The 17,897-nt window shown below is 41.8% G+C and overlaps 1 protein-coding gene across 1 annotated transcript in view; it reads right to left on the bottom strand.

The window, feature by feature from the left end:
• LOC133835765 (hornerin) overlaps positions 1-17,897 on the bottom strand; it is a 65,486-nt gene that overhangs the window by 12,532 nt on the left and 35,057 nt on the right. The window contains 13 exon segments of the mRNA XM_062265824.1: positions 342-488; positions 1,149-1,183; positions 1,185-1,323; positions 1,405-1,689; positions 1,744-2,133; positions 2,196-2,687; positions 5,172-5,423; positions 6,784-6,956; positions 9,086-9,238; positions 10,172-10,381; positions 10,439-10,556; positions 11,655-11,779; positions 12,278-12,382. Coding sequence (XP_062121808.1) covers positions 342-488; positions 1,149-1,183; positions 1,185-1,323; positions 1,405-1,689; positions 1,744-2,133; positions 2,196-2,687; positions 5,172-5,423; positions 6,784-6,956; positions 9,086-9,238; positions 10,172-10,381; positions 10,439-10,556; positions 11,655-11,779; positions 12,278-12,382 — 2,624 coding nt within the window.

Genomic DNA, 17,897 nt, shown 5'->3' with positions numbered 1-17,897 from the left:
TTCGATTACAAACGAGAGAGAAATTGTTTACATTAAATATGGGCAGGTAATTCATTTATTTAAGTTACACAAATAGAGGTGGGAGTCGAGTGAGTATGTGTGTTGCAAAGGCAACTATTTAAGGTAATCGAATGTGTAATAAGTTGCTGACAGTTGAAATATCTATGCTATTTAAAAGTTGTGTTGAAATCGAAAATTTATTGATATTTATGGCATGTTAACGTATTTTAAAGTTATGAAGAAAGAAATGAAAGTGCATATCTGCCGATTTACAAAATACTCAATTACCAAAGTATGCAATATATACTAAATTATATTACAGTGAAGTGTATTGTGCTTACCTTTCTGAGGAGTATGCATAGTCCTGATCAGCTCCCAGTCCAGAGTCTGTGTGCTCATGTGAAACACGTAACGCCGAGTTCTCCAGTGGACTTAAATTGGATCCCGTGGGTGAGATGAAGTCACCCATGCTCATGCTGGACATCATCCTGAAAGGTAAAGGTAAATTAGATGGATAAATGGGGGAGACTTAGTAATGATACTAAAGTTGCTAGAAAATAATGTAAGGAATATAAGACTAGGAACTAGGATTATTTGGTAGGACATAAATTAGATAAATAAATTAAGATAAATAGGGGGAATATGTTGAAGATACTATAGGATGAAATAATCTAAGGAATATAGGACTAGAAAGTACAAAAATATAGTATTTAATAGATTATTTGGTATACAAAGTAGGAAACAAATTAAATGGATAAATATGGAAATATATTGAATATAATAATATCGTAAGTGAAATAACAAATAATATGGGGAAAAATGATGTATGAAATATACTAGTACAGTAGTTTTTAGGTGGATTGGTATATAAGAAATTGTAAGAAAGAGAAGATGATTAATTCAAGAATAGACTACATTTTAATAAAAAAAATAATGTAAGAAAATACTAAATTATTTAATAAATAATATGTATATAACAACTATGCGAATTAATAAACTAAATAAAAAGTCAAATATTGAGTAATTATTTTGAAGGTAACTTAACAAAATATATAGGAAATAATAATGAAAGTAATTGTTTTAAATAATAGTATGAATCCATAAAGTAAATAATATGGTAGTAGTATAGTAAACTTGTCATTACTTACCGCACTAAGCCGTGTCCATTGTTGCGTTCGCACTCCCCGGGAAGAGATTGTGCTGGCCGAGCGTATGGAACCGTTCTTGGGAGCTGCACCACCGTGACCACCGTGGCCACCGCCGCCAGGATTGCCGACGCCGCCGCCATTGCTATCATGCGGATGAGAGCTTTGGTAGTAGAGTCTACAAGGCACCAACCAATAATGAGAAATGCAATGCAAGCAGCACTCACTCTCGCCGTCTGAAAACCCGAACTCAACTTACCCGCGAATGCGATCCACACGATTCTTGGCCTGTCCGGCATTGCCTGAGCCACTGCCATTGGTGATGGTGTTGCCGGAGCCTGTGCTCTTGGCTCCGACGCTGCTCTTGCTGTTGCTCTTGTGTATCTTCAGATTGGAGTTGGAACGCTTTGAGGTGGTCTCCACCACTGTGTAGGGAATCTCGCGTAGCTGCTGCTCCGACATGCCAGCGGTGTCCACCAGGTCGAACTGCAGATGCTTGGCCAGCTCGCTGTTCCACATGCGACTGCGTGACTCCGAAGGAGATCTAAGCGGGGGAACATAAATAATAATGAAGTACAGATAGAAAAGTTTCACTTACTTGTTCTTGCGATGGCGTCGCGACTTGTGATGCGAATGCGTGTCCGAATGACTATCGTTGCTGTGCAGACTACGAGCCACCATGCTGCTCTTGGACACCGATGCCTGCTGTACCGAACTCTGTCCCAGACTCGCCTCTGCCTGGCGACGTTGCACCTCACGCCATTGAGTGGTGGAATCGATGAGTTCAGCGCTGCCGCTGCGCATCGAGGAGCTGCGATGTCCGGAGTAACTGCGTCCACGTGTGCTGTCATGATCGGAGCCACCGGCAGAATCCCGACGATGTCGATGCGAACGTCGATGCTTGCGATGATGCGAACGCCCTGAACGACCCGAGCCACGAGACAACTCGCTCTCATTGTCCGAGGTACGACGATGGCGATGCTTGTGGCTGTTCAAGTAGAATAACCTTTTAAATGAATTCTAGGAGTAGTTAAAGTTGTCTTTGCTTACCGTCGCGTGGAGCGCGAATCGTTGGACGAATGACTCTCCACGGAGCTGGAGCGATAGCGTTGCTGCTGATGCGAGGCGGATGAGGAGCTGGCGCGTTGCTGTCGATGCTGATGATGCGACGACGACGACGATGTTTGTTGCTGCTGCTGCTGCTGTTGATGATGATGATGATGATGATGACTGGTGCCATGGCCATGGCTGTGATGGCTATGATGATGATGCAGACCACCGCCCGTGGTGCTGACCGAACGCACCGAGCGCGGACTTGAGGGATTGTGGCCGAAGAGCGAACGCTGCTGGGATCTCGGCCAGGGAGCGCTGCGCGTGCTGCGAGGCGAGTCAGGTGTCTGCAAATTGCTGCCATTGTTGTTGTAGCTGCTGGAGTTGTTGTTCTGCTGCTGCTGCTGCTGATGGCTGTTGCTGCTGTTGCTGGGACGCAGACCCAAGCTTGTGGGTATGCTATACGTGGAGCGGTAGGGACTGTCGTAGTTGCTGCAGAGAGAAAGGAAGAGAGGGAAAGGGGAAGAGGTGGGTGCGATCAGTCAGTCAGCACAGCAATTGCATGGCTAGCGCATTATTTTGCCATAAATTTAAATTGTTTAACATAAACGTTGATTAAAGTCTGCAGTTGCTGTGCAGCGTTTAGGCTGTCGAGCAGCAAAGAGAAGTCGAAGTCGAAGTCAAAGTCGAGTCTTTTGGATCGACACAGACAAATAATGCGCGTGTGTAAAATTGAGTAATTGCCGCACTGGCAATCAGCGGGCAATCATTTCCAGCCTCAGCTCTCTTGCAGCTTGCAGTTGGAGTTGAAGATGGAGATGGAGTTGGAGATGGAGATGGGACTACCCCATTGTGGACGTGCCATTGTGCGCCTGGTCGCGCCTTGTGATTTATGTCCCGCATTGCCATGGTGTGGCCAACTTGATTGGCCTCTGCCGGTTGGTTCATGTTCCTCTCTCTGCTCCGCTGCTGCTGCTGCTGTTGTTCCTGTCTCTTTGCCATGTTCTCCTGTCGCTGTGCTGTCCACCTCTGTCTGCCACTGTCTGTTGTGTCTTCCCCCTTTCGGTTTGCCTTCTTTGTTTGCAAATGATAAACGACGTGAGCTATTTGCTAGCTCCTTTGCCTCGCCTCTCCTCTCCTTTTCTCTGATCGTTGGCTGCGCGTGTTCCTTGGAATTGTTGCGCCAGCGATTACACAGAGAGAGAGAGAGACTCCTTGGCTACCATTTCGCTTAATATATGCATAGATGGTGGCCGCTACACGACGCGAAGACGAGCGCTAGACATTGATGGGGTCAACGCGGCGTTTGCCACTGCCACAAGTTAATGACGTTGCCACTGATCGGACAACAAATTTGTTGTGCCTGTCGCAGCAATGTCTTTGCAGCATTGCAGCCGATTTACTTGATGACACTTGATGGATCTTTGTCTATCTATGGCTTTAGCTATATTTGCTTTTCTATATTCTGCAAGTCACTTTCCATTTTCCCTTTTGCTGCGTGATAATACTTTCGATTTGTGCTATATATCTTTATCATACTTTATTTTCTCTCATATTTTCTATACTTTTTTATTAGCTGTATTCCTCTTTATAAGTTGTATGTCTGTAATATAAATCAACCATCTCGCTTTCTTTCAATCAATGTCTATATAAATTTACATTACTTTTAGAGTCCATATATTATATTTTCCTGTGGATGTTGTTTGTATTCTTCACAGTATATTTTATATTAACCTTTGGTTCACATTCACTTTTCCTTTTTTTTAAAACTTTATTGTATTTGACACTCCTTTTCTATTTTTAATTTTACTGCTATTTCTTCCTGCGAATTACTATTGATCAATCTATGCTATCCGTAACTCACTTTCTCCTGCTTTCTAAGGAAATATACAGGTTTGTTTCTCAGACATTCTCCTTCAATATTTGTTTTACTGCCTTTTCATTTCATTTTTTTCTAATTCTGTTTTTTTCAATATTAGAATTCTTTTCATTCCTTTCCACTACTAACTCTTGCTTTCTTTGCCATACTTCTTTTATCATCCTCACTCTATTTTTTCCCAACTTCTCACGTTGTTAAATTCCTTTCTATTTTTTTCAAAGAACCAGCTTGTCTGCTTCCATTTCCATTAAGCTCGCAACGCTTGATGCCACATCCTGTCAGCATTTCCGCTGCACCAAAACTAACTCATCCACTCTCTTCCCCCCCCATCCCCCATTCTCTCACTCTCGTTCTCAGTGTCTCGCTCTAATGGCCGATTTTTATTTGTCCATATATAATTTGATGTGCAAAACCATAAAACATTTAATAAATGTTGCGTCTAGACAATGTAACTGCCTTCAAATGGCAACTAAATGGATTTTGAACACGGCATTGGCACGAAGCATGCCACAACAGGAGGAGCAGCAGCACTTGGACACCAAGGACACACAATGAGAATAGCAATAGCAATAGCAATAGCTTTGAACAATGCAAAAGGCGACGGCCTGTCAAATCCAAAAACAGACAACAACACGCACACCCGCAATCAGAAAAAAGTGCGGAGGAGGCAACACATGATGAAGTGTTTTCTGCATTGTTTCTATATATTGAAGAGCGACGAGAGTGAGAGATTCACTATGCCAAATTGGCAACTCTATTTGCTTTGCAGCAGACAAAGAGAGAGTGGAGTACTCGCATGTTGCAAATTAAAAACAGATCAAAGGAAGATGCTGCCGCAGTGGTAGCAACATGAGAGCACTTCCGGCTCTGGCGCGACGCTCAAAATTATTACCAAAAAAAAAAGACAAACAACAACAAAAAGCGAAATGCAGGGAAAGCCCAAAAAAAAGGGACAACTACGCCAAAGGAAGTGCACAAAAAATGTATATATATGTTTACTTATATATCTGGTTATATGGGTGTAGACTGACGTTGGGTAAATCAAAAACTTTTGTGCATGAAATGAAAACAAATGATGGATATTTTGGAGTACTCACTTGGCGCTGTTGCCATTGCTGTTGGCCAAGCTCTGCAGCGGCAGCGGCTGTGGCAGCGGACGGTTGCCCATAGAGATGATGCCACCACCTCCTCCACCGCCGCCTCCACCGCCTCCGCCGCCACCTCCGTTGTTGCTGTTAAAAAAGTCATCAATCACGCGTCGTGGCTGGCGCTTGGAGGGAACACGCGTAAACGCTGGCGGCGCACGTCCGGCGGCAAGTGCATCCTTCTCCGTTTGCTTGTCCGTGCGACTGTTCGGTTGATTGGTTGGGTGTTCAAGGTGGGGAGTGGTTGTTGGTTGGTTGGTTGGTGGTCAGACATGCGAAGGGCACAGCGCACACAAAACATAAAAGTAGGCATAAAGTCGTACAAAATATATAGTACTATGTTTATTCACAAAAACAAAGCAAAAAATAAGAGAGAAATGGTCAAAACACAAATGTAAAAGCGAGAAAACCCAAATAGAAAATAGAAATACGACACAAGACGCTAGCCCGGCACGGCTCGGCTTGGCCGGTAATAATGAACAGTGAACCATAAAAAGGTTGTAAAAACTTTCATTTGTTTCACAAATTAAAAACGCAGGCAGGCATTCAACTTCGAGAACAACTCGCCGAGAGCTCGTGTGGTTCTTGTGGTAGGCGCGCAGTCGTAAAATGCGACGGCGCCCCAAAAGTTTGCTAGCCAAAAAAAAAACACTGAAGAGAAGTATTCAAAACGAAAACGAAAATCTCCTTCTCTAGTTTTGGCTAATAGTTTCGTTTCATTTCGTTTCGTTTCGTTGTGAGTCTCTCGGTTAGCCACGTGAACTCGATTTAGCCAAGTTCACCAAGTGCAAGAAAGTTTATTTTCTACTTGTTTCTTTTTTTTTCGTTGGTACTGCCCAGGCAAATGGGCAGCCGCAGTCACCACAAATGGCTGTCATAAACAGGGACCTGCGGCAGTCAACTAGCAGTTGGAGGTGGGAGGAGAAGTAGGTGGCAAGTCCGGACAGTGCCTAGGGTTCCTGCCACATTCGTCATGCACAATTGCCTTGCATTTTGGTCCCGCAGGCATTTCACAGAAAGTCATTAGTGGGCTTTGCACTCGACTTGCGTTTTGTTGAACGACTCCCAACTACAACTACAACTCCCAACTCCCAACTGCCGACTGCCTGCAGATCCGACATTTTTATTGGACTTCCAATTAGCTGGGGCAGCAGCAGCCCAAGAGTTTGGTGTAAACTTGATCTATGTGAGTTTAACTCTTAGAGATGCCGCCAACCAGCAAAAAAACTGCAGCGCTGTATCGAAGCTGTTCAGCTGGAAGTTGTGAATTTTGCTCAGCACTGACTTTGCTTTTTTTGCTGTTGTTGTTGTTGCTCTGCTCTGTGCTCGAGTGCCCTTAATGATCTAATCACATGAGCTGCACAAGGATTTCAAGTGTCTGTGGGTTACATTTTAATTGGCTGCACTTTTCGGGGGGCCCTGCACTTTAAATTGGCTCGACTGGCGGCTAATAAATTGAGCTCAGCTTGCGCTTAATAACTTTATTTAATGCGCAACTCCCACAGTGAGTTGGCTGCAAACACTTCCGGCAGTTCTCTCTCTCTCTTCGTGTATGTGTACTCACCTGTGTCTAAAGCGCGAACCAAGCTGAAACAAATCCGCTGCATGTGACTGTGAATTGGGCAGCGGTGCAACGCGCACCTGCCTGAAGAACGCATGATGCTCCACGCAGCAGCGCCACAAATGTTTGCACGCCGATTTCCTTGGAGTCTCAAAGCCATAAGTGCTGAGCTCATTCTGCAAAAAACGAGAAGAGAATCCACAACATACACACACAAGTGTGATAAGCACCAAGTCAAGTCACGACGATGACGATGACGACAGCGACAACGACGAACTAGAGAATTGGACGATGTTTGGAGTTGCCACGACACACACACAAAAAAAAAGTAAGAAAGTTACAGTCGAGTGTGCTCGACTGTGAGTTGCCTACCCATTTTTAATAAAGGCAAAATATTGCGGTATCATTTTCAAAATATACCGAAAATACTAAAAATACTAAAAATATACCAAATGGTATGTTTGGTATATCGATATAGTACACCATTCAAAATATACTATAAACGGCACAATGTGCCAGATTGTCGGACAAAGCAACTCAGACCCCTAGTAAACGTTTTTGCCCATACAGTATTTCTTTAAACTTCCACAATTTTTATCTGATCGCAACCAAATTTTCAGGAATCATAACTACTACAGTACTTATGATTCGTATAGCTTTAAAATTATGCTTGTTATTCGATTTTTTGATTTGCGGAAGTGGGCGTGGCACAAATTTGAAACAAACTTGATCTGCGCAAACATAACAAATGCTGTCGAAAAAATTATAGCTCTATCTCTTATAGTCTCTGAGATCTAGGTGTTCATACGGACGGACGGACAGACACACAGACGGACAGACGGACAGACGGACAGACGGAATGGCTATATCGTCTCGGCTGTTGACGCTGATCAAGAATATATATACTTTATAGGGTCGGAGATGCCTCCTTCTACCTGTTATATACATTTCCTGCCGGCACAAAGTTATAATACCCTTCTACCCTATGGGTAGCGGGTATAAAAAGAAAACCTTTTGCCGACAAAAGCTGCAGCAGTTTCCAAGTAAAACGGCAAATTGAGTGAATGAATGCCCGAGTGAATTTTGCGTCGCAGCAAACTTCCCCTTTTTTTGCCAATGTAAAGTGTGAATTCTTTGACACAAGAAAAAAAACGAAGAAAAAAACCGATTCTAGCCAAAAAATAGCAAAAAGAAAAGAAAGAAAAAAAAAACGAAACCGTTGAAAATGTGAAAATGCGAAAGTTTCGCTTTTGTGTGCGTCAACTGAAGAAAAGTTTTTTGATTATCAAAGCGTTAGCACCAAAAAGTGTTCAAGTTAGAATAGCAACCAGCTAGCTAGCAGCTCTTTTGGGCTTGGTAGCTACCAAGAGATACCACGAGATATCATCAACCAGCTACTTGTTGTCTAACGAGTGCTTCTTCACAGCTCACAGCCTTACTTGAGAACAACGTTGACAGCTAAAAGTTGTCACCCAACGTAAAAATTGGCGACACTGCAAAATGGCTACCAACCAAAAAAACAAATTTTAAACTCGCAAACATGAATACGCTTTCTTTTCAGGTGCAGCAAATATCAGCTTATAAAAAGTACTAAGTTTCATTGGAAAACTGTACTTAAACTTTAGAAGATATAAACTTTGAAACATCCAATAAAACTGGAAATTATTTTGAAATTTTTTGAAATACCTAAATGTTTAATATATAAATGTAAATATATTTGTTTATGAAGTATTGATTTGTGATTTAAACTAGTATTTTAGTAAAATATGAAAACACTATTATTGCTCCTTGCTTAAAGAAATCAATGCTTGCATTTATAATTTTTGATAGTCCAAAGATTTTTTAATCTAATTTGAATTAAGGAATTTTTAATTTCATTACTTCGACTTAATCGGTATTCACATTAATTTGGCAGCCCTTTTACTTTCAACATGAATAGAATTATATGATACATAGAAGATAAGGTGTCAAAGCTAAACTTTATCCGAAGCTAATATTATGTGTTCTACAACGAAGTACATGTTAAACTTTATCAGCTGACAAAGTGTCTCAGAGTTTGAGTGTGAATCTGCTTATACCCTTTCCCCTCAAAAAAAAGTAAAAGAAAGCATTAAAAACTTGAAGAGCACAATGGCAAACGAACTGCAAATTGTGTGAAGCACTCGAGAGCGAAATATTTATGGCTAAGAGCAAATACTTGGTCTTCTCTTCGTCGTCGTCATCGCCATCCTCATCGTCACAGCTATATAGAGAGAGAGAGCTATGGCAATGGGCATTGTTGGGTGCCGGGTGCGTTGAAATTTACATTTTTATCGCTTATCCTGAGCATAAAATAGCGTCCTTTATAATAAACTTTGGCAATGCGCGGCCAATAGTAATGAGCCACCGTCGTCTTGTTGCGCAGCACGACAATTCCGCTGGGTGTCAGGCCCAAAAAGTATTCCACACTGTCCTCGCCCTGCGAAAAAAAACACGAACAAAAAGAGAATTGCGAATGAGTTTCGAGAATGGAAAATGTTCTTCAGTTTCAGTTTTTGAAGTTCGGAGTTGAAAGTTGGCACAAGGAGTGCGATGGCCATTGTTTTAGCCTAAGCAGGCGAGGCGACAAAAGTTTCTTTTGAAACAGAAAGAAGAATTCTCTGTGTTAACAAGCGAAAAAGAAAAGTTTCTTATTGGGCAGCTTGGCCTATTAGCAACTGCTGTCAACCCACTTGTTTCCCCCTTTTCTTTTCACTGTTGTTGGCAGTTAAACAGTAAGAAATCATAAAAAGAAATTGTAATTTTAGCTGTTAATTAAATTAAAAAAAAGCAAATGGCCAGAAGGGTAAGGAGAGACAGTGGAAGGGGGGAAAAGGGGTCTGGCAACTGGCGCCGCGATAGTCAATGATTTGTGTCTATAAACAAACAGAGCACAGCAGAGCAGAGAAGGCGAGGGCGAGCACACATACCACAGGCATGTGTAGAGTACAAGGGTTGCCCCGCTTTGCCCCCTCTCCAACACACATGTGCATATGTCTCGTATACAAACACAGCTGGTGATTTATTGAGGTTTGATATCAAAGTAAAGGGCAATAAAAAATGCAAATGAAGTGCCAACTTACGCAGCACAAAAGCAGCTACAACAAAGGCGAAGGAGTTGGAGATGGAGTTGGAGTTGGGAGTTAGTGGGGGTTGTGGATATGGGGTTAGACTTGCTCGAGACAGCGATGGGGGCGTGGCTCGAAGTGAGTATAATCATTGCGTTGGTCTCCCCCAAAAATGTTGAGCAAATGATTTATAATATTTGCCATGAAACGAAATTAAACTTTGCATTCGCATTGACCCCTTTCATGGGCGAATGCTTCGGTTCGCTTCCCTCCCTTTCATTCCCTTCCCTGGTGATTAAACTTACCAGCACGGGATGCAAATCAACACCGTACATGTCATGCCATTTGACTTTATCCAAATAGTTCAGCTCGGCACTCGATGGCGACATGCCCTTGAGCTGTTGATGCAGCTCCGAGACGCGGGCTTCCAACTCGCTGCTCTGATTGGGCAGCAGGCGAAACTCCGACACATAACCCTTTGAATGCCGCCGCTGATCGTAGTCCCCCCAATTCAGCTGTAAATCAAAATCAAAATCACAAATATTATGTGTTCGTGTTGTAACATTTACAACCTTTCGTTCATCATACTCACATTGCACCACAAAGGCGCCCAATTCGGCGGCCAACTCGAAGGCAACAGGCAATCGACCCTGTAGCACATCCTGTTTGACTTGCAGGAAAAGTTGATATCTGCGTGGCATAAATAAAACGAAACAAATTTAATTAGTTGGCCACACACACACATGTGTGATGGGACTTTGATGTGCCCTAAACAAACGAAACTTTTGCTTTGCAACAATATTACACACAAATTATTTGCCTAGCTCAAGTTGTTTGTTTGCCTAACGAACTGATGATGTTGGATGTGTAATCCTATTGCTGTGTATTATCGTCAATATTGTTAATAGAACCGTTTTTAGTATAGCTCTTGGAAAATGCCACAATCTGCGTCCAGCAGTCGAAAGTCAATTGCCGTTTATTGTGCGCCGCAGACTTTGTATAGCTAAAATAACAAAAATTCTCCAGTTCTCGCCCTCGCTACAAAATAATATGCAATGCAATGGACTCTTCAGCTGGCTGGCTTTATAAGTGCATTTTCAGTGCATTTTCATTTATATGCGCCAATATTAGCGCAGCAGTTGTGCACGAGTTTTGATCATGTTTGGCCAACGATTGGCATCCGTTTCCGCTCCTCCGTTTTCCTCCCTCTTGGAAGCACTGTTGCTGCTGCACTTGGTGACGATTATGGTGGCAACAGCAGCAGCCAACGTGTCGTCGTATTAAGCGCAAATATTTGCACACACCAAATGCTTGATAAATGCAGCTAACTGCAGTCTGGCTAGAACACGACATTTGGCATACAAATTCCCATCCTTTTCGCCTCTCATCTTTGCTAATAGCCATGGAATTGCCCCTTTGGGGATTTTCGCAATTTCATGACGATTGGCGCTTTTCGCAATTCATTTTGCTTGCTATGCACACACAACATTCACACTGTCTACTCTCCCTCCCTCTATCTCTCACATAAATGTGTATTAAATGCATTATGCACCATCCATTAGTTGTCTGCTCTCTGACCAAAGTCCTCTGCCCTCGAATCGATTAATTTGCTTTTTATTATTGAATTGCGACTATGAGCATTTGTCTGAGTATGCGTATGCGTATGCGTGTGGCAATTAATAAATTGAATTTATGTAATAAAATTTTGCATCATTTAATTGCCCACAACTTTAATAATGACAATGAAAAGCATTTCATTTACGTAGATTAAAGTACTACGCGACTCACCTCGTTATCTCCTCGAGCAGTTTACAAGGATCGGCGGCATAAAATTTAATGCCAAAATACAAATCATATGGATCCGATTTGGGCTTTAGTTGGCGTGAAATGCGTGACGCTGGATCCAGCCAGTGCTGCGAAAGAAACGAAAATTTTAAATTGATAACAACATGGCGTATACGCAATGTGCGAGACAAAGCGACAGCAGGTGAGGCTGACTGGCACTTTGAACTAACATATGTATAAGCGTTTTTTTATAGCCATCACACACACACACAAAAGGACGCGCAAGACATACGTGCTGGCATAAAAGTGAATTTCAATGAAGGCCAAGGTGACGCGTCCTGTTCCTGCCCTTTGCTGAGGGAAAGCGAAATTATATAATTTGCCTTGCAGGCGCTTTCGTCTCGCCGGCTGGCTCAAAGAGTTCTATGTGACTCGCTTTTTGTTTTCATTCTTAACGCTTCGCCTGCGCCTCAATGAATTTCAATGAAAACGAAAATGAATTTCAAAAACCAATATGTTTGCCAGCAAGCAGTCAGGAGCAAGGAGCAAGGAGTCAGGATATGGCAGGCATCTGCCATATCCGGCTCTTGCTCGCCTTTTTTTGCTGCTGCTGCTCTTCCACTTACCGTTTGATTCTCGTCGTCTATGTAGCGAATGCCAAAGTATGAAGTCTCGATTAAATTGAGCCTGGCAAAAACGACATCCAACAGCGCTTGGCCCGGCAAATCATCCTGAAAATAGACAAGAAAATTGTTGTTAAAAGGCTGTGTGCAGCTGAGCAGAGAGCAGGAGAGACAGAGAAAGAGAGAGAGTAATGAAAAGAGAAAGAAAGACAACGTTGGCAAAAGCCATTCAATGGCAAAGCAAACACTCAGACACTCCAAAAGAGACTCAAACGCTGCACAAAAAGTACTGAGAAAACTGAGAAACATTTGAAACACTGGCAAACTGTTGAGCCGTTGAATGGCCATAGCCAGCTCTTCCCCACACACACACACACAGTCAGAGGACCTCGACGAGGACGAAATGTCCAGTCAGTGTCCTTTGCTTCTATCTTGCTGCGCTTGGCTGCGTCTGGCCAACAAAAGTGAAAACTTGCCGGCGACAATTATTCAATTGGAAAATTGCGCCTTTTTTTTGTGTTGTTTGTGCGCATTTGCTGATAAACGCCCCTCGCAGACAGCCACGCCCCCCACTCTCTCTAACACCTCGTACACACACTCACAGACACACATTTTTGTTTGATTTAATTGAATTCGGTTCGCTCAAACTTTAACGCTTTAAAAAGCCAATTTTTGTTTTAGCTCTTCTCTCTTTTTTTTTTTTGTGGGCTTTCGACTAGCGCCAATAATAAATTGAGTTGATTCCCCAAGGGCGTTTTTCGGGGATAAGCAAACGTTGGCAAAAGAGCAAGAGATGGAGGAGTAGATGGCGAGGGATACAGTTGCAACCGCAAAATACGCAAACTATGGGCCAGGAGACGCACCATTGTTAACCGCAGAGAGAAAGAGTCCCTCACATTCCACTTGCCACATGCCACATGCCACACCGGCTGCTTCTTCATTGTCTGCGTGGCACACAGCTGGCGCTCGACATGTTTGATTTTTGGCGCTGACCAGACACTATCTGCCGAGAGCGAGAGTTCCAGCCAATCCCCAATCCCAAACCCAATCTCCAATCCCTTGTCTGACTTTTAAGGCAACGTTCTGTACGTTTTTTTTTTTACTCTGTGTGTTGCGCTTTTTATTTGGGTTTTGCCGACTGCTGCCATGTTTTATTTATTGTATTTTGCTTGACCAAACATCCCTTGGTGGCCACAGAGAACAGCTCTTGTTGTTGCATCCCTTTTTCGTATTTTGGCCATGTTTTATTGTTGTTGCGTCATAAACTTAATGGCTGGCAAGTGTGAACAACCCGAGCCTGAAACTGCCCTTTGAATTTATGTTAAATATTTCTGCTGACCAGCAACAGCCACAGCAACAGCAACAAAAGGACAAACAAACAGACAGATAGACAGAGCAGAAAAGGATCACACTGAGAACTGAACTGATGATGCCGCTTTGTAAGTTGTCTCTTGGGGGATTGAAGGAAATGCCCAAGAAAATGCGCTTGCCTGGCGATAATCTGTATATGACAGCACGTGCAGTGATCAGCCCCCTTCTCTCTCTCACTCCCCTTGCCATTCAAAGGTCACAGCTAGTTGACTTGACTGGCAACCCGAAGGGAGCCATAAAGCATGTCGCAAATGTTAATATTGTTCAAAAACTAATTGTGAAATGTGAATGAATGAATGAATGACAAGCAAGCAGACAGACAGACAGAAAGTAAAGTGCATGGCAAGGATAAGCAAAGGACACACAGCTGACACAGTGGCAATGACAGCTGCTAAACTCATAATGGGAATGTCCTTCAGTTTGCTTTAAAATTGCATTACGTATACGTACTGTGTACGTGCCACACACCAAACATATTAGACAATAGCTCGTAAAATGTTCAAAATGGAACAAGAATGAGAACGAGAAGAACACACAAGATACATGTCCTCATTGTTCGCAACTTTTAACTTGCAACTGCTAACTTGCAACTGCTGCCTGTCTATCTGGCTGACTGGCTGACTGCCTGCCTGTTGCTTGAACTGCTGTTGAGCATATTGTTCTCCGATGCTTTTACTACGTAAGGACATAAGTAGAAAAGTGCATTTTAAAAATGCATTGGATACATGAGTACTCATGAACTTGTTGGCTGTCGGTTGTTGCCATTTACTTACCAGTCAACAGAGCACTGCGAAAAGTTTTGCAAGCACATCTCCTAAATGGAATACTTGATGACTGAGTGTAATCTCTTTCTGGTTGCCATTAAAACACGAAAATACAAAAAAAAAATTGAATACACATATTACGACTATTTAATAAACCTCCAAATAAACTGCAGAAGCTGCGCAGAGTTTTTTTTTAATGCATCTCTTTTTTTTCGCCTTTAAAAAATATGAAATTCGATAGACACGTTCTTTACAAAGAGCTGCTATTAAAGAGGATTAATTTTATTTAAAATATGGTGAGAGTTGTCGTTTCTTTTGACATATTAAATACATGATTTAAAGACATATATTTGCAATATAAGCGCTTCATTTATTTTAAAATTTAAAATTGAAATTAAACTATAAAAACAGTGCTTTATTTTTAAGAGAAATTAATTTTTTTTCGCATTTTGAAAAGCTAAGAGAAATTCGTCATTAAATTGGTCTCATTTATATTTCAATGCGTGAAATTTTCACTTAAATAGCAGTGCTTTATTTTTAAAACAAATCAGTAGCAACTTAAATATATAAACTTTGTAAAATCTTTTTGTTATTAAATGTGTTGCAATCAATTGGAAAATGTTGCAAATATTTCATGTAATAGCAGCTAAGTTTTTTTTATGAAATTTTACTGCCTTTGGCGATTTAAAATTTACTATTTAAAAATCGATAAAAGTACGTAGACTATTTAATAAAGTGCAAAATTATTTCTGTAGCAAACTCAATTCTCGATGTAATTTAAATCTCACTCAATATGCAGACATTCAACACTGCTTTATTATGCGAGACCCTTTAAAGCCCCAATGGACCATTTTGTGCTACGATCTTAATGAACTACGTCTCGTGCATGGCCAAAATGCCTTGCTACGAAATTATGGCCTAAAATCAACGTAACATGTAACCATGGCCGGCAATGGCCTGCAATTAATCACAAAACTCTCGACGCAAGCCCGGAAAAACTTGAGTGTATGCGTGTGTGCAAACAAAAGTGTTTAAGTCCCAAAAGGTTTGGCCAGACCAGACCACAGCAAACCAAAACCGAACCAAACCAAACCAAACCGAAGCAGACCAGACTTCCACCCTTGTGTCCCTCCTTTAGATTGGAATCCATCAGTTTTCGGCGAGTTCAATAAATTACGTACGCCTTGCTGAGAATCAATGACGTAGAGCAAAGCACAAAGTCTGGGCATCAAAGGCTGCCAAGAGTGGCGACTTTTCGATGAGAGAGCCAGTGCCATGATTATGTTGATGCTAATGATGATTAGGTCTTTGGCTTAAATGTCTTAATCAAATTATGCTTACTTTGATGTTTTCTAGAGTGTGTGTTTGTGTTTGTATGTTTTCTAGTTGTAGCAAATCCATCCACATCGACAGCGTTGCCGTCGCCGCCAGCCAAGCCCACTTAATGAGCTTACATTTTAACTCCCGCCCCGCCCCGCCCCTCCTTGCGTTGTCCCACTTCGAACCACACTTCGACCACTCCAAAATTGCCCCACATATTTGCCAGCTGAAGAAGAAGTTGTCTGTATTTTTACCGAGCGCTTTTCTTGTCAGCTGTCGGCAAAAAGAACTTTTGCCATGCAACTTAATTAGTGAGCGGCAAGTGGAAAACAGAACAAAATCTACCACATGCGAGTGAGTGTCGCCTCCTCCCCCGCCTCCTCCTTCTCCCCCGCCTTCATCTTTCCGCACTCGATTCGCAAGACAACGAGGGCGACACTTTTGCGCAAAAGACGACGACTAAATCCCAGCAGCGTCTTTTGGGAACTTAATCAACACGCTTGCCGCAAACTTTGGCTACGTGACTAACCCAGTTTTCTTTTTCGTCTGGGAAATGGGGAATGGAGAAGGAGGATTGCGAATCTGGGCATCTGAAGTGCAGCATCTTTGCGTTTAATATAATTAACACATGCTCATAGTTCTCTGGTTTATCCTCCAGCTGCTCCTTAAGCGCAGCTTTGTTCGTTGAAAAAACTGCACCTTGGAGCAGCTGTAATATGAATTCATGGCAAGGACTCTCAACAGTTGTATCTCTGACTGTGTATCTGTATCTGTATCTGTAGCTATGTATTTGTGCAGCTTTTACTTTGCCTTTTCAGTCTCCCCAAATGCATTGTGCGTTTAATTGCGCTGCTTGGCTTAAACGTGCGCTGACCTTTGACAACAACACGCACACACACAAATACACACAAATACACACAGACACACATTCGTTTGTGCTTATAACGGCATTATGAGTTTTAAGCTGCAGCAAACAAACAAAAGCCAAAGAAGATGTAAAAATACAAGTAGATATAAAAAAGGAAAGATGAAAAAGAGAAAAAAACACACTCAGTTGTTTGCAATGTCACAGACAAAACGGCGACAAGCGAATAGAAGTACAAAAGCGAAGAGAAGACGAGAAAAACGGTGACATGAAGCAGCAGCAGCCACAGCGGCAGAGAGTTGAGAGTTGAGAGGCAGCTGTAGAAGAGCCTCCAATGGCAGCAACATCGTGTCGCAGTCATTCTCAACGTTATGCACTAAACAAAAACAACAAGAAGAAAAAAATACAGAAATATAAAAACCAAGCCGGCACCCAAATGCTGCAAACAGATTTATGTCCATGTGCCGCCGCCTTGTTTACCCCCTCCCGGATTCCCCCTCCCCCTCTGCTCATCATCTCTTTGCAACACAAATGCTGGCGCATCTTCACCTAACTGAAAACACATTCAACAAACGAGATTTGCGTAATTCCTGCAGAGCTCAGTCAAGGTTCGTCTCGGTTTACTGTTTGCCGCTTGTTCACTCGTTGTCGAGAGATGCCTCAACGTTTGCTGCATACTCTATTTTGTAATCGAGGCTCTTAACAGACAGTCATCAACTTTGGCTTTGCCTTTCAGAAGGATTGAGGTTGCAGATACTTTTCAATCGAACTAAACTGCCTGTTGATGTGAGTAGAAACATTTGTGGGTTTGCTGTGAAAAGCACTACAAAGAGCTTAATTTTTCAGAGTAGTTCTTAATAACCATTGACTGAGGCTAATCTCTGCCGACTTTTTGCACATTTTATTCAATTTATGGTTATTTATTTAAGCTTCATATTATTTTTATTCCGTTTTATTGATAATTGCTTTTTTGTTGCTACACAAATGGAAATGTAAATGAATTTATATGTGTAAAAGGTTTATTAATCTTTTCAATTAGTTTTCCTTGAATTGGGTATATTTAAAATTTAATATTTTATATGTATTTTTTAGCATAGCTTATTTTTTAAAATATTTTATCATGACAAAATATTTTCAATACAGCTTTCGAGTGAATTTTAAGGCTTAATCAAAATTAATTATTTGAATAAAGTTAACGCTGAAGTTAGAATCCTTAACTAATGTTAATCTTGAACTGAGTTATTTTAAATTGGAACTTTGATTAACGAAAATTTCTTATATTGTAAAATGTCATAGATAAACT

The sequence above is a fragment of the Drosophila sulfurigaster genome, chromosome 2R (assembly GCF_023558435.1).
Source record: "Drosophila sulfurigaster albostrigata strain 15112-1811.04 chromosome 2R, ASM2355843v2, whole genome shotgun sequence".
NCBI lineage: Eukaryota > Metazoa > Arthropoda > Insecta > Diptera > Drosophilidae > Drosophila > Drosophila sulfurigaster.
This window is presented reverse-complemented; position numbering and strand designations above follow the sequence as displayed.